The sequence below is a fragment of the Pan troglodytes genome, chromosome 9 (assembly GCF_028858775.2).
Source record: "Pan troglodytes isolate AG18354 chromosome 9, NHGRI_mPanTro3-v2.0_pri, whole genome shotgun sequence".
NCBI lineage: Eukaryota > Metazoa > Chordata > Mammalia > Primates > Hominidae > Pan > Pan troglodytes.
In genome coordinates this window covers 72,409,338-72,422,695 of record NC_072407.2, presented here as the reverse complement: position 1 = coordinate 72,422,695, position 13,358 = coordinate 72,409,338, and the positions used below count along the sequence as shown (strand labels likewise).

Here is a 13,358-nt window from a genome sequence, read left to right as displayed (position 1 = left end):
GCAAGGGAAGCAGTGACAAAGAGGAGAGGGGCACACGCATAAGCCACAGGCACAGAGAAGGGGCCGAGGAGGCAAAGTTCGCTCTTCTCACTTTTCAGTTCAGATGCCCGTACAGAATAACCATTCCCTGTTAACACCGGGTGGTCAACACCATCAGGAGAAGAGCACACGATGACGAGAGCTTTAGATGCCATGCTTACCCGAGGTATGTGAAATATCAAGAGAAGAAAACACGTTGTGTACTTCTGGAAACTTTGAGTAATTCTCAAGTAACTATTGATTCAATATATTTAAAGCAGATTAACAACAAAGAACCCAGCATGAAACTCTTGCTTTGGCTATTGGAGGGCTTTCTCGCAGATGTTCCGTGACGGCCTGAAAGGCTGAAGGCAGGCCACAGGGCAGAGGGGGTCACGGATGTGCTAAGCAGTGTTGATGGCTCTGTGCAGCCATCAGAACCAGACACGAGACAGACAGTGGCCTGTGTGTCTACTTGAGGGAGATTTTTTCCTTGCACTTTGACATGGTGTGAAGAGTCTGCCTTATGTGAGGTGTTCTCCATCATTACTGAAGACAGTGGATAAACATGGGAGAAACCACTCAGCACCTTCATTTTCAGCAAGGCCACTGTCATGTGAAACAACCAGGGAAGAGCTCAGACCCTGCTCCTGAGGCAGGCTGTGGGAAAGGAGCTCTTGGAGCAACAGGGGAGGACAAAGCTTATTGTTCATCACCATAATTTGTTCATTAAGAAGAAAAAAACAAATAAAACAAATAAAACCCCTCAAAACTTTTTTTGTAAGGTAACTGGGAGCCCTAAATCCAGCGCTGACGTGCTCCTTGGAGCAATGTGTGAGGCTCTTCATTGCAACAAGAATTTGTTTTCTCCTGAGGAGACTAAAAGCAGAGACTGGGAATCCAGCCAGTGTAAAAAGTCTGAACTTTATAAATCTGGAGTTGGCCTGCCCTTATCTCCCAATAACCATTCTTGTTTTTATTAACATAGTTCTTCTTTTTTCAAGTAGGATAACCCTTCTTAAGGACTTTCAGGGACTTCCCACATGGAAAGAAACTGTATAAGTACAGCTCATGTTGGATGAACATTTGCAGATTTGTGAACTGCTTGAAATCCTGAGCTCCCAGGGTCTTTAGCTCCCCAAATGGAAAACACCTACAGGCCAAACAAATCAAATACAGTAAAACACTGGTTACAAGGCAACCAGTGATCTCATCTTTATTTTCCCCTTTAGTTTTTATTTTAAAAAATGTCCGCAAACTGGAATGATGGGGAAGGGAGGATTAGAATTCTTTAGGGACCTTTTCCAAGCATGGCTGTGCATGCCTGTAATCACAGCTACTTGGGAGTCTGAGGCAGGAGGATCGCTTGAGCCCAGGAGTTCCAGACCAGCCTAGGAAACAAAGTGAGACCCATCTCTACAAAAAATACAAAAATTCCTTAGGGATCAGTTTTGACGGTGGGATAACAAGTATCTCTTACTAGTATGTCAGCTATATTTCAATGGATGCTTCTGGCTGGGCATGGTGGCTCACACCTGTAATTTCAGCACTCAGGGACTCTGAGGCAGGAGGACTACTGGAGGCCAGGAGTTCCAGACCAGCCTGGTCAACACAGCAAGACCCTGTCTCTAAAAAGTTTTTAGAAATTAGCTGGGTGTGGTGGTGCACACCTGTAGTCCCAACTACTTGGGAGGCTGAGGTGGGAGGATCGCTTGAAGCCCAAGAGGTTGAGGCTGCAGTGAGCTATGATTGAGCCACTGCACTCCAGCCTGGGTGACAGAGTAAGACCTTGCCTCCAAAAAATAAAAAACTTAAATAAATAAATAAATGGGTGCTTCTAAGAAGCCTGGAAGAGCCAGTCCTCTGAACTAGACAGAAAAATTTTACTCAAGATGCTACTTACACATGGAATGATACGGATGAATTCACAGACATAACATTAAGTGAAAGAAGCCAGACACAAGAGAGTGAATACTACATGATCTTGTTTATACACATGAAGAACGAAACAAACAGAGCAGTCTATGGCACCAGGAGCCAGGCGCTCATCCCTAGGGAAGGGGCAGTGCCTCAGAAGGAGCAGGAGGCCTCCAGAGCCCTGGTCAGATCCCATTTTTCAATGTAGGTGTGGACCACACAGGGGATGCTGACTTTACAGATTCATTTAACTGTTCACTCATATGTGCATTTCTCTATATGTATATTATATTGCAGTAACATTTAAAAATACACTATAATTGGCTTAGCAAACATCTTTATATATAGTACAAATGTTAATTACTCAGTTTGAATCATGAAAACTGAAAAATGAAATTCAAAACATTTAATTATAAAATGTGTCCTTAAAATATTAACTTTTTCCTTCAAGAGGCCCTTAGACTGATTCAATTTTGATAAACTCAGCTGGGCGTGGTGGCTCACGCCTGTAATCCCAGCACATTGGAAGGCTGAGGTGGGAGGGCTGCTTGGAGCCCAGGAGTGCAAGACCAGCCTGGGCAACACAGCGAGACCCCCATCTCTACCAATTTGTTTTGGTATTTTCGTATTTCATATTTTTCATATTTCCATATTTAAATTTGTAATTGCTTTTCTATGTTTAAAAAAGCTCATATTTTTATAGTATGAAGCCATTCTAGCCAATCTTTCATAAAAGCATTTAATAAAGTTTCTTTTGACCATCCAATTCCCCAAAATTAAAAGTTCTAATGTATGTGATGCTAAAATTTTGAATTAGAACTATACTTCATATGCTGTTAAGGAACTGGAGAAGCAATGTAAACAGGGCAGTGATACCTTCAGAGAGGCATTCCCTGTTTCCAAAGAATGCAGGGGTTGTCTCTGAACGTACCGTTCTAGATGTGGGCGGGGCAGACGGGCTGGTCAGCGACATGATCTCCTGGATGGCCAGCCTCAGCTTCAGCCTGTGCAGGGGGTTGCTGATGCCAATCTCACGCTGGATCTCTGTGTCGGACAGGGCCGACATGATGGCCCCGCTTTTCACGTTTGCTCGGCAGGCAGCCACATACCAGGCTGGCATCCCAACCCAGAGCTGGAGGCGGAAAGCGGAAGGAAGGCAGCACAGTGAGGTACAGTCTACAAGGTAGAACAGTAAGTTCACATACTGTAACCCATGCAACTGCATGTTAAATGAAGGATGTACCTCTAGCCAGACCACAACCGTTGGCCCGTCCCATTGGGCAAAAGGTAAACCTTGTCTCCGGGCTTCCTCCAGCAATTCATGCCTATAAAGGAGAAGATATTGAAAATTAAAGAATCAGCCAGGCATGGTAGCTCACACCTGTAATCCCAGCTATCTGGGAGGCCAAGGCAGGAGGACCACTTGAGCCCAGGAGTTCAAGACCAGCCTAGACAACACAGCAAGACCCCAACTGTACAAAAAATTTTAAAAATTTGCAAGGTGTAGTGACACACCCCTGTAGTCCCAGCTACTCAGGAGACTGAGGCAGGAAGACTGCTTGAGGCCAGTAGTTCAAGAGCAGCCTGGGCAATATAATGAGATGCATCTCTACAAAAATTAAAAAAAAAAAAAAATCAGCCAGGTATGGTGACGCATGCCTGTAGTCTCAGCTACTTGGGAGGCTGAGGTGGAAGGATTGCCTGAGCCCAGGAGGTCAAGGCTACAGTAAGCCATGACTGTGCCACTGCACTCCAGCCTAGGCAACAGAGTGAGACCCTATCTCTAAAAAAAAAAAAAATTACAACCAGCAAAAACAAAATCAAGGAACCACTATTATACACATATATAAAATTAGTTAACGAAGTGTTCTGAGCATTTGCAAAAGTCTAGCAGTATACAGTCTGCCCTCTGTATCTGCGGCTTCCACATCCACACAGTCAACCAACTGCAGATCAAAAATATTCAGTGGGAAAAAACAAAAAAACCCAATACAGTACAACAGCTATTTACATAGCACTTACATTCCGTTGGGTATTGTAAAGAACCTAGAGATGATTTGAAGTCTACAGGAGATTATGCCTACGTGATACGGAAATACCATGCCATTTCATACAGGAGACTTAAGCTTCCATGGATTTTGGTATTCAGGAGGGGTCCTGGAACCAATCCCCCATAGACTCTGAGAGACGACTATACATTCTCATCATTTTCCTTTCATCTTCTACAGCTTTAACAGTATCAACACGATCCATTTCACACTACTTCTGTGCATACTACAAAGAATGCCTGAGTGAGAAAATACTGAATGACTCCCTCTGACTCTCTACAGAATCCCCGTCTCCTTACAGAATCAGAGGTTAACATAATGCTCTCTAACATAGGTATTTCAGAAATAACACTATAAGCTTGGTGAATCTCATCTTATTTCTCAAGTGTTTACCTACAAGGCTTTCAAAGAGGCTAATTGTTTTAAAAAATAAAAAGTCTCAGAGAGAAGGTGTCATTGTAATGGAGAGGACACATACATTTGGTTTGCAAGTACAGATATCCCCAAGTCATTCAAACATCCCTAGGCTGCTTTTAGTCCATTTTTTCTATAATAATTTCATAAGACATATACCATAGAATCACTTATTTTTAAAAATTTGATATTGGCTCTTCAATACATTTCAATAGCAGCAGACTTTTCTTAGGAGTATGAAGTGGTATCGCAAGATGCGAAATGAAGGGGTTGGGAGGAAGGGCGCGCTGCATGGCGCCAATCACCAGGTGGTGGCTGAAACCCTGCCTTCCGTTCCCTTGGGACAAATGCCACTCAAAGACAGCCAGTGGAGCTTCCTTCACACACCAGTGGGTCTAGGAAGTAGTACAGGTAATTCCTGCCACATCAATCCCAGAAAAAGCTCTGAACGCTAACAATCTGGTTAACTGCTAAGGCTTTTAGCGTCCGGGGCCTGGCCAAGGCGCAGGGAGGATCTGACTGCTGCCAAGTCAGGAGGGTTCCCAACTTACGCTCAGCCTTGGCACTCTGCCAGAGACTTCGTTTTTTAACATGTAATAGATACTCACTGTAAATAAAAATAATTGTCAAAAAATAATTCTTTACTTCTATTACTTGGAGACTGGTGTACACTGTCCTAGACTTCACCAGCACCCTCTTCCTGGCAATGATCACTAGCTTTTATAAAAAGTCTTTTCCAGAATGGAGATGCTTCTGGGTCCAGAGGCAACAGTGGAAACAGTGTTAAGACAGTGGAGGTAGACGGATGTGTCTAAGAGTCACAGGAAGTTAGGGAGAAGGCAGAGGAGACCCCATCTGGGTGGCGGGCCCAGGCCTCGGTGTGTGTCCTGGCTCCCCTCCCCTATCAGACCAGTCCATGATCTGTAAGACCAAACATGGGACCATGCCCCTGGGCTGGCACTCCAGGTGGGAACACCAGAGCCCCTGTTTTCTCTGGGGGGACTGTTCCAATCATGGGAAGAAGGCCCCTGTGTCGAGGGGATGCAGAGTCCAGAGCCTGGAGATGGCTGAAGCCACTCCACCCTGGCCCTCTGGGCCGTTCATTTACATGAACAACTACATTCCTCCTTTATTGCTTGATCTCAGACTTGGCTCTTTCACTTGCTACTGAGAATGCTATAATGCAAAAAGGTCATATAATTTGTGAATAATGTTGTACATTTTATAATTAAGACATAGCATAACGGTAAAGTTGTCTTTCATAATGAGAAGCTTGTGTGAGTTTTTGCTGATCAAACAGTATGTAAGGGATGGGAGGAAGTGCTTTCTCTCAACTATCGAAACTAAATATATTGCCTTACTTTCTTAAGACTGAAGCTTTTCAATCCTCTGGCACCCTGCATAGAGTGAATAAGACTTGCTTTCACAGGTACAGTTGCCACCTGGGTGACAGAGCAGGACCCTCTCCAAAACCCATAAAAAAACACCACCACCACAAGTACAGTTCTGTGACCCAGGCATAGCCCCTCCCATGCTCCATTGCCATGGCACACTGGCAGAGTCCTGAGGAAAGATGTAGGGTCGCCCTGATGAGAAATGGATGGAGTCAGCATTTCTCATGCAAAACTAAAAAGATCCTTGGGCCAGGTGTGGTGGCTCATGCCTGTAATCCCAACACTTTGAGAGGCAGAGGCAGGAAGATCACTTGAGGCCAGGAGTTCAAGACCAGCCTGGTCAACATATTGAGACCTCTGTCTCTACTAAAAATAAAGGTCAAGGCTGCAGTGAGTGGTGAACGCGCCACTGCACTTCAGCCTGGGCAACGGTGCAAGGGCCTTCTTTTATTTTGCAAGGGCAAAAATAAAAAAATAAAAAGATCCTCTCAGGAAGCTCAGCATAGAGCCTGTGGCTGGTGACTGCCCACACTCAGCCCAGCAAATCTCCCGAGTCTGCTTACCCTGAGAAAGCACTACGAAGACAAAAAGGAGAACATGAAAAGGGAACACTTTAAAAGCAAGGTTACTTCAAGAGATGGTGTTTCAATAACGCTGGGGAATTCTAAAAGTGCTGTGGAAGCACTATGCACTATCAAAGCTGACGAATGGCTCTAGGACAGCCAGCCCCGACTTGCGGGTTCATTACTACGTATCCCAGGCACCAAACGCGCCCACCATGCTGTGTCTTACAAAACTTGAAATCAGCTTGCCACCAAACTCACCAGATTCCTTAAGTTCTCTGTAAGTGAAAGCATCTGGCTGTGTAAATTTTGCAGTTAAAACACACCTTTGAGTTAAATCAGGGGTTAATAAGAAGAAAATAATTCTGAGAAATATACGTTCGTTCTTAAGATGGCATAAATATTGAACTGTATTCACACAATACTTTTTCTGGAAAACGCAAACTTTTTTTCACATTTATATGTAGACATTTTAGGCCAGGCGTGGTGGCTCAGGCCTGTAATCCCAACACTTTGGGAGGCCGAGGTAGACAGATCACTTCAGGTCAGGAATTCGAAACAAGCCTGGCCAACATGGTGAAACCCCATCTCTATTAAAAATTCAAAAAAATTAGCTGGGCACGGTGGCACACGCTTGTAATTCCAGCTGCTGGGAGGCTGAGGCAGGAGAATCACTTGAACCCAGGAGGCGGAAGTTGGAGTGAGCCAGGATCGTGCCATCGCACTCCAGCCTGGGTGACAGAGTGAGGGACTTCGTCTCAATCAATCAATCAATAAATAAAGCACTTTTTCTAAAATCAGTTTTATCTCAGTTTAAGTGAAAGAAACGAAACTGCCCTCTATAGTCAGACAAATAATCTTTGTACTTGGAAATTTTCCCCACTAAGGAGCTGGTACATTTCAGAACTTCCACATGGATCCCAAGCACAACATAAAGGACAGAGAAGTTTTATTTCACTTCCTCATACTTACTATCATAAAAACAGTAACATTAGCAAAATCTAAGGAATGAAATTTTCCTAGCATGTTTCCAGGAGGCAGAAAGTTTAGCTCTAACATTAAGTTTCACAGGGCCAAATGGCAATTACCCAAGTTATTTGAAAACATTCTTGGCGGGGCGCGGTGGCTCACGCCTGTAATCTCAGCACTTTGGGAGGCTGAGGCGGGCGGATCACGAGGTCAGGAGATCAAGACCATCCTGGCTAACATGGTGAAACCCCGTCTCTACTAAAAATACAAAAAATTAGCCGGGTGTGGTGGCGGGCGCCTGTAAGTCCCAGCTACTCGGGAAGCTGAGGCAGGAGAATGGTGTGAACCCAGGAGGCAGAGCTTGCAGTGAGCTGAGATTGCGCCACTGCACTCCAGCGTGGGTGACACAGCGAGACTCCATCTCAAAAAAAAAAAAAAAATTCTTACACAGTTCAAGCATAGCAATGTTCAAATCAGATTTTGCTGTTACGTGGTTTCGATAAATTTCCATTTACAGGGAACCAAAAAACTGAGTCTTCCTATGGTACTGTTAATATAAGAGCATTTTACCTAAAATATAATCAATACAGCATTTTTTTTTTTTTTTTTTTTTTTTGAGACGGAGTCTCGCTCTGTCGCCCAGGCTGGAGTGCAGTGGCGCGATCTCGGCTCACTGCAAGCTCCGCCTCCCGGGTTCACGCCATTCTCCTGCCTCAGCCTCCCGAGTAGCTGGGACTACAGGCGCCCGCTACCACGCCCGGCTAATTTTTTGTATTTTTAGTAGAGACGGGGTTTCACCGTGTTAGCCAGGATGGTCTCGATCTCCTGACCTCGTGATCCGCCCGCCTCGGCCTCCCAAAGTGCTGGGATTACAGGCATGAGCCACCGCGCCCGGCCTCAATACAGCATTTATAAAGGCTTTGAAAAGAAAACTAAAATGAGATAGATTTCACAACAGAAAAAAATCAGCTGGCAACTCTAGGGGCTAAAGGCAAAGGGGCCTCTAGGGGAGAGGGTCCCCATAGGCTCTGGTGCATCTTTGGGCCCCAATTTCCAGATGAGCACTGGTTTCTCAGGGCACTTAAAAGCGGCCAGATGATTTTTCCCACAGTCACAGTCATCACACAGCCCGTCAAGTTTCACCCTGTAAGCCTGGCATTATCATCTTCCACATTGCTCAAGCTCAGCCCTTATCCCATGGACTACACAAACTGCCTATTTTATTGCAGAACTGGGTTTAGTTTTGTTCTACATTTGTTGGCTCACTTGGGCACTGTCTCAGCCTATCTACTTCATCTACAGTCAGCCAACACGCAACTCACCCTGCATCCCAGAAGGCCCAGGGACAGAAACCCGATTCCTCCACGTCCTCACCCTGGGGCATCACAATGCCTGTTCTCCTTTGTTCAAAGCCATCCCAAATATTAGAGCTTATTGTCAGAAGCAGACTTAGTTTAGAATTAAAACTGAATAAACGGGCTATAAAATCAGGAGTCTATTTGAGATAAAACTACCCGATCTACGGAAGAGAGAAAAATGCAGCATGGCGACTGTTTCGGACAGACCAGCAGTATGAAGAGCAAATCCTGAATGCTGGCAAGCAACAGTCGCTGCACTGGCCACAGCTACAACTTGTTTATGACTTGCTGGTACTGTTTAAAGAACTGTATGCACATTATCCCATTTAATTCTCATAAATGCCATACAAGGTATGTACTACTAGGATCCCCACTTTACAGATGAGAAAACTGAAGCACAGAGATGCTAGGCCACTTCCTCAACGTCACAAAGTGAACCTGGGCAGGCGCCAGGGCCGACTCCAGTGCTCAGGCAGCTGAGTCCAACTCTCACCCACCCTATCTCCTGGTTGGACAGCTTTCCAAGATGATAGGGATACCAGTGTGAGTTTCTTCGAAATTTCACAAACACTAAATCTTCCAGAAAGTACAGCTTAATTAAGACTGTAGGTAAAGCTTTCAGAATATAATGTATATATACATAGCTAGCTATTATAATTAACAAACACTAGTTAGAGCTTAGGCACAACTGAAAACCATTCAATGAGATGAAGAAATAATACAAAGCTTACTTTTTTTGAAGTTTACGATTTTTTTCAGCCTGTCCCCCCAATTTGCTAAGTCCCAAGGCATCCTGAGATGAGTTATCCGTCTCGGAAACACCAGCTGTGAGGAAGCAGAACAGCCCAGAAGTAAAAATCAGCATGACAAAGCTCTATGTTTTCATAAATAGGCAGATGAATATTTGCAGGTTCAGATTTAAATCATTTCTTAAGGCTAAGCTTCTGACTAGACAACTAAATGCGCAAGACAGAAATGCTCAAGACGGGAAATGTGTTGTACCTGAGTGGCAAGTGAGCATAAACTGCTGCTCTCTAGCTCCCATGCCTTCACAGCTGCTGCTCCCTGGAGAGCACACGGCTCCTGGAGCACCGCGTGGGAACTGCTGGCACCGAAGGCAGTGCCTTCCTCCCCGACCCCTGGGTGCTGAGAAGGGTGCGGAAAACCAACCAACCTTGTCCTAATGCTTCTTTGCCAGTTTGTCCAGGTCGGCCCTTTTCTTTCTTGCCAAACAAGCGGCCAATGGAGGACTTAATGCCTTTCTTCTTTGGGGCTTTGTGGAGCGAGTCCTGGCTACTGTTGCTACTGCTGGGGTTGCTCACGGGACCATCCTGGGAGCCTGTGGAGCTTCGAGGAAAGAAAACGGATCTTTACAATGTGCCCTTGTAGGATACTTCACATATTAACAGTCGCAAACTTCCCTACAAGCACTTCCAGTCTCTTTCACACACATCTTCCTCACCAAGTGCATCATGCATGATAAAGGCAGACTCCCGGCGAGGCCAGCGCAGAGACCCATTCTGGGCAGCTGAGACTCTCTCTGACATGGAGCTCCCCTCCCCTTCAGGGGAGGCCCTGACTCCGTGCCATCAGGTGCCAAAGCCCAATGGTCTGCCTGCTTCCCCTCCAGCAGCTCCCACAACCGCCCTGAGCATTACTCTGCTCAGCTGAGAACCGTGGCAATGTTAACTGCCTGAGGGGTTACTGCAAAAATTAATATACATGCCTCCCCTGCATATTGCCTGGCACAGAACCGAAATCCAATGGAATTTAAAAAAAGAGGGGCCGGGCGCAGTGGCTCACGCCTGTAATCCCAGCATTTTGGGAGGCCGAGGCGGGCAGATTATGAGCTCAGGAGTTCGAGACCAGCCTGGCCAGCATGGTGAAACCCCATCTTTACTAAAAATACAAAAATTAGCCGGGCATGGTGGTGTGCGCCTGTAGTTCCAGCTACTCGGGAGGCGAAGGTTGTGGTGAGCCAAGATCATGCCACTGCACTCCAGCCTGGGCAACAGAGCAAGACTCTGTCTCAAAAAGAAAAAAAAAGATAGCATAGATAGCATACTAGTAACAAAACAGCTGATTGGTTTCCTGAGAGGGGACACTCACTAAATTGGTAAGTACAACTTGGAACTCTCCACAGTTTACAAAAGGCACAAGAAAGGCACGGGTTGTCCTAGAGAGCGGTTCCAATACCAAGCCTGTCATCTGCTTGCCAAACTCTCCATCAAGAATAGAAAGTAGTCAATTTATAGACTCTGAAGACATGAAGTTTTTCCAAAACTTGCTGATATCATTTAACTCCTTTCTTTCCAAACTAAGCTTGCCCAAACAGATATGCATCTTCTGCTGGATTTCACTATAGCCCAGAGCAGTGGTAAGCATTCTAAGTGTAACATGTAAATACACTCAACTGAATTAATGGGTAATTCTACAAAATCACTGTTTTACTCAAGGAAAGATTTGTCGATTTCTCAACACCAGAAACGAAAAGACAAGTGCGCTCTGCATGGGGCTGCTGCAGGCTCCTTACTTCCTTATGTCCCTGATGTCCTCGTGGCTGACGGTGTGCAGCGCCCCTTTGTGCAGCCGATCTAACCGAAGGGCTCTCGGGGAGGAAGGCGGGGAGGTTTCACACTTTATGGTTGTCTTGTCATCTCGTACCTCTTCTCTGGAAGGTGGCAACTGAGGGGTGAGAGAAGCGCCAAGTTAGTTAACAGCAGACTGTGAAAAACTCGGGCCTTAAATTATAGCCATAAACTTCTTTGAAAATCGATTTGCTGTGCTTTCTGCCAGCACAGAAAGTCTTGTTTCAGTCTGGCACCATTCTGAAGGGCCACGCAGCACAGCACCACAGAGTTGTCAGACTCCTGGTCTGCCTCCCCACGAGCGTGCGCTGGGGCCCAACAGGACACAGGTATGCCCCTCATCCTCAGCCTCCTCCATGCAGCCCAAGGTTCTGCCCTCCCCGGAATCCTAGGCACATCATGAGGACAGTCTCTGAAGGGGCAGCAGAGATCTGAACAACACCGATAAACCACATCGTTACAAATGTGAGACAGCATTAACTTGCACTAATGAAGAGCCAGCAACAAATACGTTTATCTCCTGATGTCCTTCAAAAGAAACACTAGAGAGGGCAAGAAACCACTTGGGCAAAATTGTCAAATACCTTTTTTGTCTGAACCGGGTAAAAATAAACAAGGAACAGCCCATGACCCCCATACACATGTGTATGGCTCATATTTCTCAATAATGTTTGGATGGACACTATAAATTCAAGCACTTTTATGCAGTTTAAACATTTTTGTTCAATATAGCTTAAAAGAAAATACTTCTAGGCTTATCATTACAAGATGATCTTTGTCAGACTCCCAGGGTTTTTTTGTTTTTGCAGTGGAACGTGAATACACCCATGTGCTGAGGGAGCAGGATGGTGGTTAACAACAGTGAACAGACTCACCCCTGCAGGGTCTAGGCAGATCTTGCTTATACATTTGTGTTTTCTGGTTTTGAGTGGGACTGGATTTCATAAAACATGTTCAGCAAGCATTACTATAAACAGCAAGACTTGAACAGTGAACTTTATTTTATTAAAAATAAATTTTAAGAGCCAGGTTCTTGCTGTGATTCCAGGCTGGACTGCAGTGGCTATTTGCAGGTGTGATCATGGTGCGGTGCAGCCTCAAACTCCTGTGCTCAACTGATTCTTGCCTCGGCCTCCAAAGTAGGTGGGACTACAAGCACGTACCACTGGGCTCAGTTTGAATTTCTGCTTCTTAAATGGGATTGTGTAAAGTGTATCAATCCTACTGTAGCCCCACTGTGGCTCAGAGAGGACTAAGAGCATTCAATGCAAAATGGAGCTGTGCTCATTTAGGACAGAATCTCAACTAACAGTTAAAATGCAAATGAATCCTGCATCCTTTCCTAATTTCCAGTTGCAATCACAAAACAATGAAAGGCTTTCAAAGCTAGAAATTATCAATATGAAGGTTAAGTTTCAAAATTCAGGTTAAAACAATCATCTGTTTTAAAAAAACAAAACCAAAAACAGGGTACAGAGAAAGCTGACACGCAGCCAGCTATAAGCTGTTAACAGGGTCTGGGGAAAGCCCCGTGAGCCTGGCCAGCACTGCCCTCCTCATCCCTCCACACGCCGCCCTCTGACACCTCCACACGCCGCCCTCCCACCCCTCCACACGCCGCCCTCCGACACCTCCACACGCCGCCCTCCCACCCCTCCACACGCCGCCCTCCGCACCCCTCCACACGCTGTAGTGCTGTCACGCGCCAGACTTCTGCCTCCATCCCAGCTCAGGCCTACTAGAAAGCAGGGAAGTCCTCTTGGTCTACACCAACACCACTGACACAGAGGAGGAAGGCGACAGTCTCTTGTAGACAAGGCCTGGCACTCTGCACGCACCCCTGGTTTAACCTCACAACCACCCGAGGCCTAGGCTCCTCAAAGACACCAAGTAGCATGCTGAAGTTACCAGTGACCAACAGGGCCAGGTTATCATGCCTAAGTGTCAATCAACATGCTACTTCCTTCACTGAGAAAATCTTGCCATCAAAAAATAAAGAAAAAACAATCCAACAGAAGTCAGCTGAACTGAAGGCCGTGCTCTGTGTCTTGTTGCTGCTGCTGTAAGCTCCTTATCTCACCACAGACAG

The 13,358-nt window shown here is 45.7% G+C and overlaps 1 protein-coding gene across 38 annotated transcripts in view; it reads right to left on the bottom strand.

The window, feature by feature from the left end:
* Positions 1-13,358, bottom strand: part of PPFIA1 (PTPRF interacting protein alpha 1) — a 118,460-nt gene that overhangs the window by 23,323 nt on the left and 81,779 nt on the right. For 37 of the 38 annotated variants that reach the window (XM_016921448.3, XM_016921453.3, XM_016921450.3 and 34 more), the window contains 5 exons: positions 11,215-11,366; positions 9,856-10,028; positions 9,413-9,506; positions 3,179-3,260; positions 2,867-3,067 (listed from right to left, as the gene is read on the bottom strand). In XM_016921448.3, the coding sequence (XP_016776937.1) occupies positions 2,867-3,067; positions 3,179-3,260; positions 9,413-9,506; positions 9,856-10,028; positions 11,215-11,366 (702 nt within the window). Of the gene's footprint in view, positions 1-7; positions 128-2,866; positions 3,068-3,178; positions 3,261-9,412; positions 9,507-9,855; positions 10,029-11,214; positions 11,367-13,358 lie in introns of those variants that run through there. The other variant, XM_016921467.4, reaches the window with a different exon arrangement.